Source organism: Sesamum indicum, linkage group LG1, assembly GCF_000512975.1.
Source record: "Sesamum indicum cultivar Zhongzhi No. 13 linkage group LG1, S_indicum_v1.0, whole genome shotgun sequence".
NCBI lineage: Eukaryota > Viridiplantae > Streptophyta > Magnoliopsida > Lamiales > Pedaliaceae > Sesamum > Sesamum indicum.
The window spans coordinates 14,121,887-14,135,897 of NC_026145.1; the positions used below are offsets into that span (position 1 = coordinate 14,121,887).

At 36.2% G+C, this 14,011-nt stretch overlaps 1 protein-coding gene across 1 annotated transcript; it reads left to right on the forward strand.

Moving 5' to 3' along the window:
• On the forward strand, positions 2,897 to 13,337 carry LOC105166718 (peroxisome biogenesis protein 3-2). Its single transcript, XM_011086177.2, has 7 exons — positions 2,897 to 3,186; positions 3,533 to 3,694; positions 3,789 to 3,988; positions 4,093 to 4,223; positions 7,684 to 7,811; positions 12,109 to 12,336; positions 12,808 to 13,337. Exons 1-7 carry the CDS (start codon positions 3,182 to 3,184, stop codon positions 13,061 to 13,063), a joined length of 1,110 nt encoding a protein of 369 aa, XP_011084479.1. The 5' UTR covers positions 2,897 to 3,181; the 3' UTR covers positions 13,064 to 13,337.

The window sequence follows — 14,011 nt, forward strand, 5'->3', positions numbered from 1 at the left end:
CTCTCGCCCTTAATTTCCTCTGTTAAGATCTCTGAGGCTTGTGGGAGTTTGCCCGGAAGCTAGCAACAAATGTTTATTTTTGATAAATTTATTGTTTTAACGGACAAGAATGATGATATTGAAATGGTAAATCTGCCAAAAAAGAGTGAGAAGAATAGTGAATAGTTAAGCCTTCTTCCCGTGCACCTGTATGTCTTGCAAGCGAGGGAGCAGCTTATTACTTGCTGTATGAACAAGTGAAAATTGGGAAATTGATAATTGAAAGGTAAAAAATATCCTGAATATTCGGACCCATTCTAGAGAAGTCGTCTCCATTCATCAGCCGCCTGTGTAAATTAGCACAATTCTCTTCGATGATGATCACCCGCACCCATGGTATGGGCCTTGCTAAGCTGTTGTATTCGTTTCTGTCAAGGCCATCATCTATGTTGCCTTCACCTCGATCCATCATCAATGGTCCGCAAAATCATTGTTAGAATTCACGACAGCATTTTTATCGGTTGTTCTTGGATAGAATTATTTCGAATTCTTGGTACTGCTTTGCTTACAATAGTTCTTACCATCCGCAGCCTAACGGGCAAATCGAAGACTTAATTGCTGCTTTTTGTTTTGTCAGGGTAAAATCTCGCACGTGGGTTATATTTTTTCCATTCGTGGAGTTTTGGAACAGCTCTTCGTCTCATATCGCCATAGATTAATGCCATTTGAGGTTCTTTATGGGCGACTGCCAACATCACTTTTCATTTGCACAACCAGCATCATTGAAATTGCCTTATTGGACGAGGCCCTGCAACAACACAGATTATAGATTGTTAAGATACTACGGCTTAATCTAATTAGGGCATGTTACTAGATGGTCCAACAAGAATATTCTAAAAGAATTATAAACAATTTAAGGAAGTGTCTAGGTTTACTTGAACCTCCAGTTTTACCGTCAAGTCGGTCGCTTGTCGGAATTTTTAGAAGTTGGGTAAGCGGTATTTTGGACCATTTAAGGTGTTTGGCTACATCGATTTTATGGTTATAGACTCAAGTCCCCGCTGATGGTCCCCACAACCTAACTTTCTATGCCTCCCTCATAAAGTGGTTCTTTGAATCTTATAAAGTTCAAATCTATTGTTGTTGTTGACGTCACCGCATTATTTCGTCTGAATTAGGCGAACCAAGAGCTTTTTGTCAGATGGATGGGGCTGATTTGGAAGCCACTTGGGAGCCCTTAGGCTGTCTCCTTCATAAGTTCTCTAACTTTGGCCTTGTGGACAAGGCCATTCTTAGAGAGTTGGGTAATAACAGATGATCCTTCATTGATCAACAATACATGGTGCAAGAGAGTGACATCACACGAACACAATAATTCACTAGAAAAGAACACAATCAGTTTGCAAAAATCAAACCACACAAACACTAAATACAAATAAGTTATATGTTCACTAAGAGGGAACGACGGACGTCACCATTCCACTAATTAGGGCCAAACCACCATGACGGCCATTGTAGGCCAATCTTCTAGAGACAATTGTAGTAACAATAACAGACTGACAAACCATCACGATTCCACAAATTAAAAGTGGATAATCATTAATACACACAAACACAAAAAATAATAAAAGAAGAAAATACCCATTGAACCATCCAACTGTAGTCAAAGACACCAACATCAGTTTAGCACGTTACACACACAGAAGATCTTGGCCAAATGCATCAACGCTGGCCACCAACTAAAGTTTTTCCTTTTCTATCGAGTTTGGTGATTCTGTGTAGGGCTTTACTATGTCTTTGTGTTGTAACGAGATTCATCTTCAAAATTGGTGATTTAGTTACTGACCGTTGTTAATGCGTTTGTGGGCCCTTTAATGGAATCAACAAACTCAACAAAAAGAAACAAAAAAATGTAGTCTATTTATTTTGTTTAATAATAAAATATAAATAAATCGTCAGTGATCTTAAAAACATATAACAAAATTCAAAGAAACATGTCAGAACATACATAGAAGATTCCCAAAAAATACATCAATGATAATCAGTAACGAAGAAATGCTCGAAAACTCAGATTATATGAGCATTGCATACATATAATACAGAATTAATCTGTAAACATATTTTTAAGATCACTACTTATCATAAGAGCACAATACACTATCATATCCAACACATGCAAACACCCATAAAAAAAACCACACAGTGGAAGAAAGTTCTCTTATATTACAAAGAATGAAATCAAGAAAATAGGGACAAAAATGAGGAAAAAACAAATCATTTGGTTTACCGAAAATCGACAAAGCCACAAACATACCAACCTTCAAAATAACTTCACCACATATATATTAAATAGACTATAGTCGCTCCATTGTAAAACAATTAATAAAAATGAAAGAATAATGTTATACCAACATCCACTGATATCAACATGTGGATAATCAGTTACTTTTTCAACTCATAAAATATTAAATACGATAATTATTTTAATAACGTGATCTTATTTTTGAATTCGACGTGCCAAAAAAAAAAAGAAAAAATATTTTCACTCAATAAAATTGTTGTCGTTACGGACAAGCATCACTACAAATATTTAAACACGAAAAAATTATATATCAAACAGATATACATTTATAAGACGTCATTTCATAAGTGCATCACCCAAAAAAAAGAAAAAAAATAAAAGTATTGAATCAAAACATTTCTGTAGCAACCGACATCATTATTTATAGATTATAATAATTAATTAAACAAAATGATAGTTATTTTGTTAGAACCATAATGCGAGGTAACTTGATTTTCACTTTCCATTGTAAATTCCTAAGTCCAAAACAAAGGATAAATGAAATATAAGCTGTAGCTACTTCATATGTTCCTCAAGAACGAATATCCAATTATTAGTTTTACCGAAAAGATAAAATTAGAAAGGAGAAAGGGAAAGAAAAGAACGCCCTCGATTTTACCAACGGTAAGGTTCAGTTGTCAAGTGGATTAACCAGACGAAAAACGAAAAGAAGAAAAAAGTTGGGATTGCTGAGTTGCCCCTACTCCTCAACTCCCTCTAACAATTAGCTCTGAGGAAACCCTTTAGCGACTGGCACTTCGTGCTCGTTTTTGTGATTTTCTGTAAGGAGAAAGAAGGGAAGCTCCGGCCATTTGTGGGGCCGGTGATAAAGCCAACAGAAAACCCAATTCAAGAGTTTGAATGTGGTTCGTCGATCTCTTTTCCTCCTTTCTTTTTTTTTTTTTTGGCTCCTGTTTTGGTGTGTGCAGTGTTTCAACTGTTCGCTATGGGTTTTGGACTTTTCAGTATTTGATTTTGAGGGGTTTAATGGTTAGTGTATACGCAATTTTACAGATGAAAAAGGGTTTTTCATGGAATTTACTGTTGCTTGTGTTCCGACTTCCTGTTTCGTCCTACGGGTTCTTATTGTTTCTGTTTTCCCAAGTGGGTTTCTTCGGGAAGTGCTTATATAATCTTCAAGAGTGTTCATTGGTCTATGTTTGCTGTGTGAGTTTTTTATATTTGACTACCATCTTTTTGGCGTAACGTCAGGGAGTTTTGGAGAAGGCATAAGAGAAAAGTGTATGTTACACTTGGAGTTTTTGGCAGTGGGTATCTACTGTACAAGCTCTATGACGCAAGGAGGCGGAGGCTCAGTGATCTCAAGAAACAACTCGCAGATGAGAGGCAAAATGAGGAACTTATTAAAGCCCAGTTAAGATTAGCGCACCATCATAACCTGCTTTATTATTGCGACTATTGCTACTCAATTCTCATGCTTTATCGTCTATTTCTTGGCTGACTATAGAATTCAAGCACATTTTGAGAGTGTACAGAGGATAGCTGATTCAACAACACTTCCTCATGTAATGCATTTCTTAGAAAGTCGATTAGCAGAGAACTTGGACCTTACGCACTTGACGGAGAGATTAGTTCAAGGAAAGGGCCAACCAAATACTCTGACTATGGCCGAGAAACTTGAATTATGGGACAGACTCAAAATTCTGAGTATGGATCAAATAACTTCCTTTATCTATAATGCATAATTGTGTTCTGCAACTGTTGTGGAGCACATAATTATTCTTTCTCTTGATTTGCTGTGTTGTTTCCAGGTTTTACAAAAATGGTATCGTCTCTTTGGGCAATGAATATGCTGAGCCTCTATATCAGGGTTCAAGTTAATATATTGGGGAGGCATCTATATATTGACACAGCACGAGGTCTTGGAAGTTCTCACCTGCTTGTAAGATTTAAGCTGTCTTTAGTTAAATTCTCTAAAAGTAATAAAGTATATAGTAGTGATGTTGTATTAATCAATCTACCGACACTCTGATGGTATTTATCATAAAACTGCACATTTGTCTTTGGAAGTGGCCGTACCTTGAGTAGACTAGCCAATACGTGGTTGAGGTTTCTCAGTCAGATGTGTCTTAGAATATAGTTATTAACACAATGTGCTGAACATAAACAAATAATAGTCCTGGAAGTCCATATTTAGGATGTCTATATGGAGTATAACTCATCTGGTTTCTAGAGGAGATGTGCAATGCTTAATATGCCAATGATGGAGTTCTGTGAGCGATTTCAATATATCATGACTGTCGAATAACTAGGGTTTCAAGAGAGAGGGAGAAGACAAGAAAAAGAACCGGAAAGGTTCTACATAATGCAGCCCCTCATATTATTTTTTGTGCATATATATATATATATGTATGTGTGTCTTTGTGTACGTGCGGTTGTGTTACTTTCTGAATGCATAATCCCATCAATTCTATTAACACTGCCCTCAAGTTAGAGTAACTCTCAACCTGCCTAATGACTTGGTGAAGCTACTCTGTTGTTTTCATGTATGAAGTTCAAATGACATTCAGCAATATCTTGTCCCTGACAAATGACAATCTATGTCCATATTGTTCAGTTCTGTCATAAAAAATTTATGACAAGATTAGATGCAATATGAAAGCAAATGCTTGTAAGAAACATAATTAGATATAGGATGGAGAGCACAATGCAACCAGAAGATTTCTATTGGTGTATCTGTCATCCAGATTTTAAAGCAACCAAGATACTGGCTGAGGAGATGAACTCACAGGTATACTTGTGACATGCTAGTGTCTTGTATAAACTTGAGACTTTATTGATCAAGGTAAGCAAGAGGGGAATTACATAGGACAAAGAAGTCGAAGTAAGGTCTGAGAAGGGTAAGAAAGAGTTAAAGCACGAAAAAGAAGCAGTATGTTTGGTTTCATGTTTTTGGCATTTTCCGAGACAAGATAAAATACACCCAATGTTTGTTTTTGTGTTTTTTACACATTATCTATGTGTGTTTTTGTTTTTCAACTTTCTATATATAATATATATTTATATATATAATATAAAAGAGACATGATTTGACAATGAACAGTGTTTTCTGTCTCCAAAAAATACAACATTAAACATACAATATTTATATATAAATATATATATAAAAGAGATATGATTTGACAATGAACAGTGATTTTTGTATCCCAAATCCCATTATCAAATCTGTACCACTTATTTTTAAAATATTTTAAATTACCTCAAAACACAAATCCAAACATACCATCTATCTCCAACACACACTTATTTATCTCTATTTTTCTCTCTTTATCTCCAAAACACTAAAACAAAGCACTCAAAACACAAATCCAAACACTATGAAGGCTTCTAAGGAAGTTTTCTAATTGCATAAGTGACCATAGAAACCCTACAGAGAAGTTTTAGAAGAGATTGTATGGGTTAGTGCAGCTTAGGAAAGAGCTTCACTGGGATAAAAGATAGTAAAGGAATTTCAGCACCAGGAACTAGCATATGATTTTTTAGATAGCAATCAGCAAATAGCCGAAATATTAGCTCAAAAGATTTCATCGGTATTCATGTGGGTTAATATGTTCATATGGTGTCTGCAAGATGTATATGTTTTCTAATTGCAACACCCTTAGTTATGGGGTATGGGAATGAGAAGATTGATGAATCGTGCCATTTGTTGTTCATAAAAGTAGAGAAAGACTTTGAAAAGTGATCTTGAGAATTGTTCCTGCAAAGAACCCTTGCAACAAAATTATTCTGACTTTTTTAACTTCAGGATAAAAGGCTTATAGTGGCCAACTCATAACCACTTTTTTAGGTCAAGCCAAGTAACTCTTGAATAAGTCATCGACTGAGGTAACAAAATAAGGGGAATGCAATTCTGATGTAACACGACTAGAAACCCCAATATTTAAATGACTATCATAGAAGAATCTTATGCCTGTTTATTAACTTGGACAAAAGGCCAATACTGATGCTTTCCCAACTGGCACAACTCACTATCTAAACTAGACAAACTAACAAAACTAGGAGTGAGCTTCTTCAGGTTCTCATGTGGTGTGTAACTAGGACAATTATGAATCTGAAGAGCTGAGGTGACACTTTTACAATGAATCTGAAGAGCTGAGATTACACTTTGACATGTAATTGAGGTGAAGGGCCACTGAAACAAGGACCAGCTTATTCATGTCCTCTTCCGGTCATCTTCTTTGTTGTGAAACCATGTATATCAACAGAAAATGTTACTAAACAATTGAGAGATTGAATCAATTTACTGACATATAGTAGATAAAATGAAATTGAGGAAGATACAATACAAAAGACTACGATAGAAAGGGCCAGGACATTACCCATTGGTCTAGGCCCCAATAATAATGGAAGATCCATATGCTAGAGTTGACACTAGGTGGTGAGGATAGTATTGAAGTTTATATAAAATACCAGAGTGACACTAGGTAACATGTGATCAGTTACATAGCTCCATCAAACTAGACGATGCTGAAGCTTTACCTTGATGGCTAATGATGCTATAGAAGAGATGCTTCTTTTGGTTGCTTGATATTGGAGGATGCTAGCATATCATTATCCGGAGCAAGTACATAAGTTTTTGAATTAGCTGCACTGGCAAACATTGTGAAGGCTGTCCAACAACACCCTAACAACACTCGGCAGTATGACCATCTCTACCACAATGTCCACGCTTTCTTGTCCTCTGTTGCAGCCACTGTCTCTATTGCTCGACCACAACCTCCAAGTCCACCATACCATCTTCCTGCACTATCAGTTTCATCATTTGAATTCAAGTGACTGACAAGTACTGATTTAGAGCTACCAACATGATTGGCATTACATAAGGAACTTGGTATGGTGGAAGCATGCAGAAAATGGCTAGATAAAATTTGGATAGCAGCCTTGTTTCCTTTTTCTTTTGCATTGCTTTGTACCTTCCTAGGGACTGGCATCAATGTTCAACTCCTCGTAGAACTTTTTAGAAGCAGTAACATTTGTTTCTTCTTGTAGTAACTTGTAGACTCCAAAGCTAGTCATAAATGCGTGAAAGATTATTATTCCCAGAATACACTGCGCTATAATATTCCCAGCATTGTTGCAAATATGAGTTGGTTATTGCTTCTCATATAGCATAGATTGCGTTTTCTTCCAACTTCAACCTTAGGGTTAGGACTTCTCTGGATCTATTCAATATTTTGTACTTTTAAGGCTTGAAATTGGACCGTATGTTTGTAGAAACTAAGTTGGTGTTGAATTAAGGATGCATCAGTGAGAGAGATGCTGAAAAGTTTGTGTTGATATTATTTTATCCTCAAGCCTGATTTTAACTTTTATCTGAAGAATGTTTCATCTCTGTGATTCAGGATGAAGCTGAACTAATCGACAAAAATGATGAGCAGCAGTTCTTGGCCTGTGCTGATTACCTTTCTAATTATGGCTTGCTTGCCTTAATAAATAATACAGAAGCAGCAACAATGGAAGTCCTCAAGGGGTATGCATTTTAGATAAGTTAATGTCTAGGAGAGCATATACATGGGATTTTTTGTTTGTCCTATAAGTTTAGGCTATTGCTGTATCTGTGTGTCTATGCTTTTATTATTGTTGCAACCAAGTTCTCATGCTTTTCTTTGCTGAATTACGACATGCCAATGGAGGATAGCTGGGTAAGGGGCTGGACCTGCTAGACCAGCATAACTTTCTTTGTAGTCTAACCATAGTTGTAAAAGGCGCACCATGGTGCATGGCACAAATGGTGTAAGCTCAGCACCATTTTATGGCACAGGCTTTGCCTGGCTCAGCCATGGTGTGCGCCTCAGCGCCTTTTCCTGGTTCACCCGGGCGCGCATGGCATGCCTTGGCCTTCAAATTTACTTTTTAAATAAAAAGAACAAAAGCCCGTGATTTTTATTTGTCTTAAAAGAAAAGACAAAACTGAAGAAGAAAATAACTAATCTGCACCAGCTCCTCTTCCCTGCAGCAATGTTCTTCTCCTTCCTTTCTTTTCTCTTTCTGTATCCTATTGCTTTCACTTTCTTTAGTCTCTTCTTTTATAGTCCTTCTTTCCTCTTTTTTCTTTTCTTTTTCTGTCAAAGATTACTGTTCACCTAGTATTTATCTTTTCTCTCTCTCTGAATTTTTCCATTTTTGTGAAATTGTTGACGACCTGATTGTGGTTTAATTTGTTGTAATTATTTCATATTACGACTCACTATTTTTAGTGTAATATGCAAACAATTTGCTACATAAATAAATCGTGGAGTTTCTCTCTTTAATTGTCTCATAAATTGCCGATTTCCTTGCTAAATTTCTGTTATAAATTTTTCCATACTATAAAATTAGAAATCTATTTCTAAGCATATTGATTTTTCTAAGAATACTAATATTATAAATATAGTTATTTTGGCAAATTGTGCTGTGCTTTGGAAAGGCGCTCGGAGAGTTATACGCCATGGCTCTAGGACAACTTTGCATCATGATGTGCCGTGCGCCTTAACAGCTGTGGGTGTAACTATGTACATTTATTACGTCCAAATTCAAGCTTCTGTATTTGAAAATAGGCCTCCTAAATTCTGGTGCATGAGTGGGTTAAATAGTCAAAGTCTTGTAATTAGATTTCAGTTTTTCTATTCCCTTCTCATCCAAGAAGTTTGTGTTTTTATTTTGTAGCTTTCTTTTTTGGTAAATTACTCCTCCAGCTCTATAGTTTGGTCTAATTATGATTACAACCTCGTTCAGAAATCAGAAAAAAAAAACCTTATGTTTGAGATAATTATATACCCCCTAGATGATTGCATCAAAATGACAGAAATACCATTACAGTTCCCGTGCCCCTACCGTTAACTATATGGTGGGATATATGTAATACTTTAATATTATAAAAGATGTTAATATAAATATCAAAACTATGCAATTTTTGCCTTTTTCTTTCATATATTAAATTACACAATTTTATTGTTGTTGTTTTCTCTTTGTATTTCTTTTATCTGTCCACTTTCTCTGTATTCCTTCTACCTCTGCCACTGCCACCATCCGCACACTAACATCCCTAGCACCTAACCTCCCTGTCCCATCATTGTGCTTCCCCAATCCTACTTGCTCTTTCTATTCACCAATCCCTAACCCCCCCTCCTGCCCCGCCATCTCTAATGTAGCCCCCTTTAGTCGTATACACATGTATGTGTACACCTTATATAATCATAGCTTTTCATTTAATTTTAGTGTACTTTTCTAATAAAATTTGCATACTTGGATTAGTACAAGGTTTTAAAATCATGATTGTGATTTCTTCCCTTATTTGCAGTGCACATATCTTTCAAAACATTAGACAACTTTCAATTTTTTTATCCCCTATTAATTTAAAGAATTGCAATTATTCCCTTAGGTCATTCAAAGAAGCTTCCAATTAAGCAAAAAGGGCATGCCTGTCCATGAGAAATGGTAAAAAATTGGTCAGAGTTCATCTCCTGCCTGCGAAAGGGTATTGTTGGAAGTTCATCGACTTTTTTGATGGAACCTTAACAGAGGGAGGGTTCAAATGTTGGGCGGGCACAAATGTCAGGGAGGTACCAGAAATTTCTCAAACAATAAGATTGTAGTTGTAATTAGGCCAAACTATAGGAGTATAGGTGTAATTCATCCATTTTTTGGGGACTCCACATCTTTATGAAAATGTTGGATTTTGACTGGTTATCTTTTACTCTTACCAAAGGTAGGTTTCTGTCATTGTCCTTGTGATCATAGCTGTTGTTTTTTGTAAAAACTGTTTAATTACCATGACAGAAGGGTTCAAGTGCAACTGTGTAACACTTCGGATGCTTGGTCCTACAATAAACCAAGCAGCACTAGTTCATCATCCTGTATTATGTGAGTAATCATTTTGTTGAAAGAATAAGAGAGCCAAAAGAACACCACTCCGAAATGGTCATCGGGAAATAGTTGGTTTTGCAGTGTTCACCAGTTTAATTAGAGCTTGTGCAGCTTGTGAACCATAGATCATTTGAAGTTCCTTAAGGCTATATTTGGATGGAAATATTTAGATTTGAGTGATGGATTTAGGAAAAGGATTTCAAATAATTGTATGTCAAAAGAATTTAAATTTCATTAGTATTCCACAAAACATAGTTCAAAATGAGAGTTGAAGGATTTGAAGTTTTTTCTAATATGAAAAGTATGTGAACAAATCCAAAGGATTTGTTATTAGGGATTCAAAATCCCTACTTTCAAATCCATACAATCTAAGTTCCCAACTTCAGATAGCAGCATCTGTAATTTTAAGTTTTTCTTCTTTATTCCCCCCCCCCCCACACACTTCATCAAAACCATTTATTTGGATATTTTGTATCTTTGTCTTGTTTCATCCAAAAGAATTTGAAAGAAGTCTCCAAATTTGTTAACCTGGTCCCTGGATGCCTTTTCTCCAGAACTGTGCTGATCAGATTGAACACATACTGGTCCAGAGGTACCTACACTGTTTCTCTTTTATACTGCAGGACGACCAGTCTTGGTGTCCCTTAAAAGCTTCTTCTAAAGCCTTGACTTCCCAAAAAGTTGCTGACAGTGTGATGTCTGTCATATAATCCTCCCAAGTCTTTGCTGTTGCTGTATTGTTCAGCTTTGTCTTTTTCATGCAAAACTTAAGTTTTGTTAGCACCTACGTACCCCTAAATATGGTGAGGTTTATTGTTTTAATATCCAAGTACCTTATATCTGCTCCTCATTCTGAAATCCACCTGAAAGTCCTGTTCCATGAATATGCTCATGCTGCCTTCATCTCACTTTCTCTAGTTTAGGAAAGAGAATTGAGTTTTTGAGATGAAATAATAGTTTGGGATGTCTACCATATTTGCAAGGATCTTCAAAACCTCTCTTCTTGTGTCTATGGTAGTTCTTAATTCTTGCCCACACCATCTTTCTGTTTCAGCCCTTATACTTTTCTGTCCTTGGTTGTGGTGCGCATCAATTTCCAGATAACTTTGTTGCTTGACATTATCAACCTTCAATCAACTTGGTTGTTTGATCGCATCAATCTTCAATCTAGCGGTGGAGTCTGCAAAAGATATAACTGGTTTGACTTTGTACAAAGTTATGGTTGGATTTATCAGGGCTACCACAACTTATACCACTGATGTTGGTGATTTCAGAGTGGGCATGTGGAGGAACTGAAAAAGTGATTATTCAGATTGTTTTGTGTAAATTAGGGTGATCGAAACGAGCTGGTCTTGGCTTCCTCTTGCATACTTTGGTGGAGCTAGTTACGAATTACTTGTTTGTACTGCCTGCTTTTTAATTTTTCACTCTCATATATATGTTGTTTGCTAATTCTTTGAACCATCTCTTGAATTCTCAGTTCTTTGGTTATACCCTTAAGACATTTGATTGTGTTTTGACGCAATGTTATGTGGACTATTCCAGTAAGGTCAAGTTCCTTCATTACAACCTTGACCCTACTCTGGAAAAGGTAGCATGCCAAGTCTTCATTTTGGGCATGCCTAAATGCACTTACAAAATTCGACACTTGGACGCATACCTATTCTGGGTCCAGTATTATAGGGGTTGCAGCCCAGGGGTTTCGCTTCATATAACCTTGGGGCAAGATCAAGAATTAAATTCTTGAATTGCTATCTTAGAGATGAAGTTTATGAACCTGAATTTGTGCGCTGTGTTCAAGAATTTTTGTTTCTTGAATCTTAATTCTTGTGTGAAGTAGCAAAAGTTTTGCTTTTGTTAAACTGCCATGTGTGCATTTTAATGTCAAACTCTGTTTTCACCTATTAGCCTGTTATGTACAGAAAGCAACTGAAGGATTTCTTCAATGTAGCAGTACTTCATGATACAATTATTAACATTTTGGAGAATCTAATGATCATGGGGAGCCCTCATCACTGGGTAGGTTATTTGATGCCCGAAGACGCAGGAGTTTACAAATTTGTTGCAGCCTCCAGCAGCAGTGGCTCAGATCTTTCAAATGCTACAAAATTTGAATTACTTATGGGGGAAACGCGTGCCGTGCTCTCAAGGTACAATTGCTGGCAACCAGTTCAACAATTATGACACCATACTGTACTGCGCTACTCTCAAGAGTATCTCTTTGTTTTACATCTGATTTTACAAATGCAATTAATTCAACATCAGAAAAGATACCATGTTATAGAGCACCATCTTCTCCAAGTGGCAAGTCAGGACATGCTGCTTTACATACTTGAAGCGTGCATCCTAATTGTTGAATTTTTAAAAAAAGATTGAAGGATGTTTGTTCGCTTTTTTGGTTCAGTCCTTGTAAACCTAGATAATTACATAATTTTGAGTGAGATATCGAGCTTAAGTTAAATGCACGTCGTCTATTGAATCAGTTCCAAAATGAATATGTTATCAACCATCCGTGTTTCCTCCTCTTGCATATTGTAATATGCTTGCATGTTCTGCATCTCTTAACTGTGCTGTATTGTTAAATTTATAATGATATGATTGCTTTTGCTGTCTTTGATCAGTGCTGAATTTTCCAATATTGTCGACATATCACTGAGGAGGCTGGTGAATGGAGTGTTGGAAGATCTGAGTATCCATTGTGGAGAAAACAATTTAGCAACTGGGATGCCACTTGCAAGGCTTTTACCAAGAATAGCGCATATGGGTCAGCTGCTGCTTACAGAATCCAATAGAAATAGGTATATCCAAATTATCCGAGGCATGCCAGAGGTTGAACTGTTCTTCACCCTTTTGTACTCGAGCATGCCTGCCTCATAGTGTGGAATTATTGTTGTAGTTTCATGAACTTGACAAATGTAAACGAGTTTATCATGATCTGGAGAGGCTCAGAGAATAAAGGAGACCAAGAGCTTTACATCCTTGTAATTTTATCGTCCAAACGCTATTCATTGTGTTTTTTATTTGACTCAGATCAATTTCTTGGGGGGCTTTTGTAAATCCAAAAGCATATAAAAGTTTTAGTTGAAACAATTGCCAGAAGGCAGCTCTTACATGATCTCTGTGGAATTGCTGGACATTGTTGTTTTGATCATTGTCATTGTTATCAGTCGTCTCAAACGTCAACAGAAACTACGGTGTTTTTTCAGATGTTCCGTTGTCTCTGTATGTGAGAATACACAAAATTTGTGCTATTTTATTATCGTTACAATTGTCCCCTTCCATCTGATTCTTTTTATTTACTCGTCGGAGGTGATGGTTTTAGAAAGCAGTACTACTGCGGTAGAGTGAATACATAATAAGCAAATTAAAGGAGGCAAAGAATAGCATCTCAATGTATTCAAGGGAAGTGATCATAAGCTGAATCTTCTTCTCCAATCTATCCATAACACAACTGCTGGAAGACAAAATTTTTACCAGTAAAAGTACCAAGAGAAAAGGCATTTTATGCTATGCTGGAGACCGCCTTCTCTGATTGTTTGTTAAATTTTGAGGTAGTTTTTTTACAGAAAAATTTGCAATAAATTATATCTTTTAGACTTGTCTAATAAAAACATATGAAAAATACAACAATTATTCGGCCCTTCCGACTAAATTCGTTCCTAAACACATATAATCAACTGACAATTTTAATATCATTATCTCTCTTTTTTCACTAATAGTCCTAATTCTTTTGTAATGATTTTCAGTTGAAAGGAACAAAATATATATTTTCATAATTTGCAATGCGATTTAATTTATTTTCTGGTTACACGAAGATATAAAACC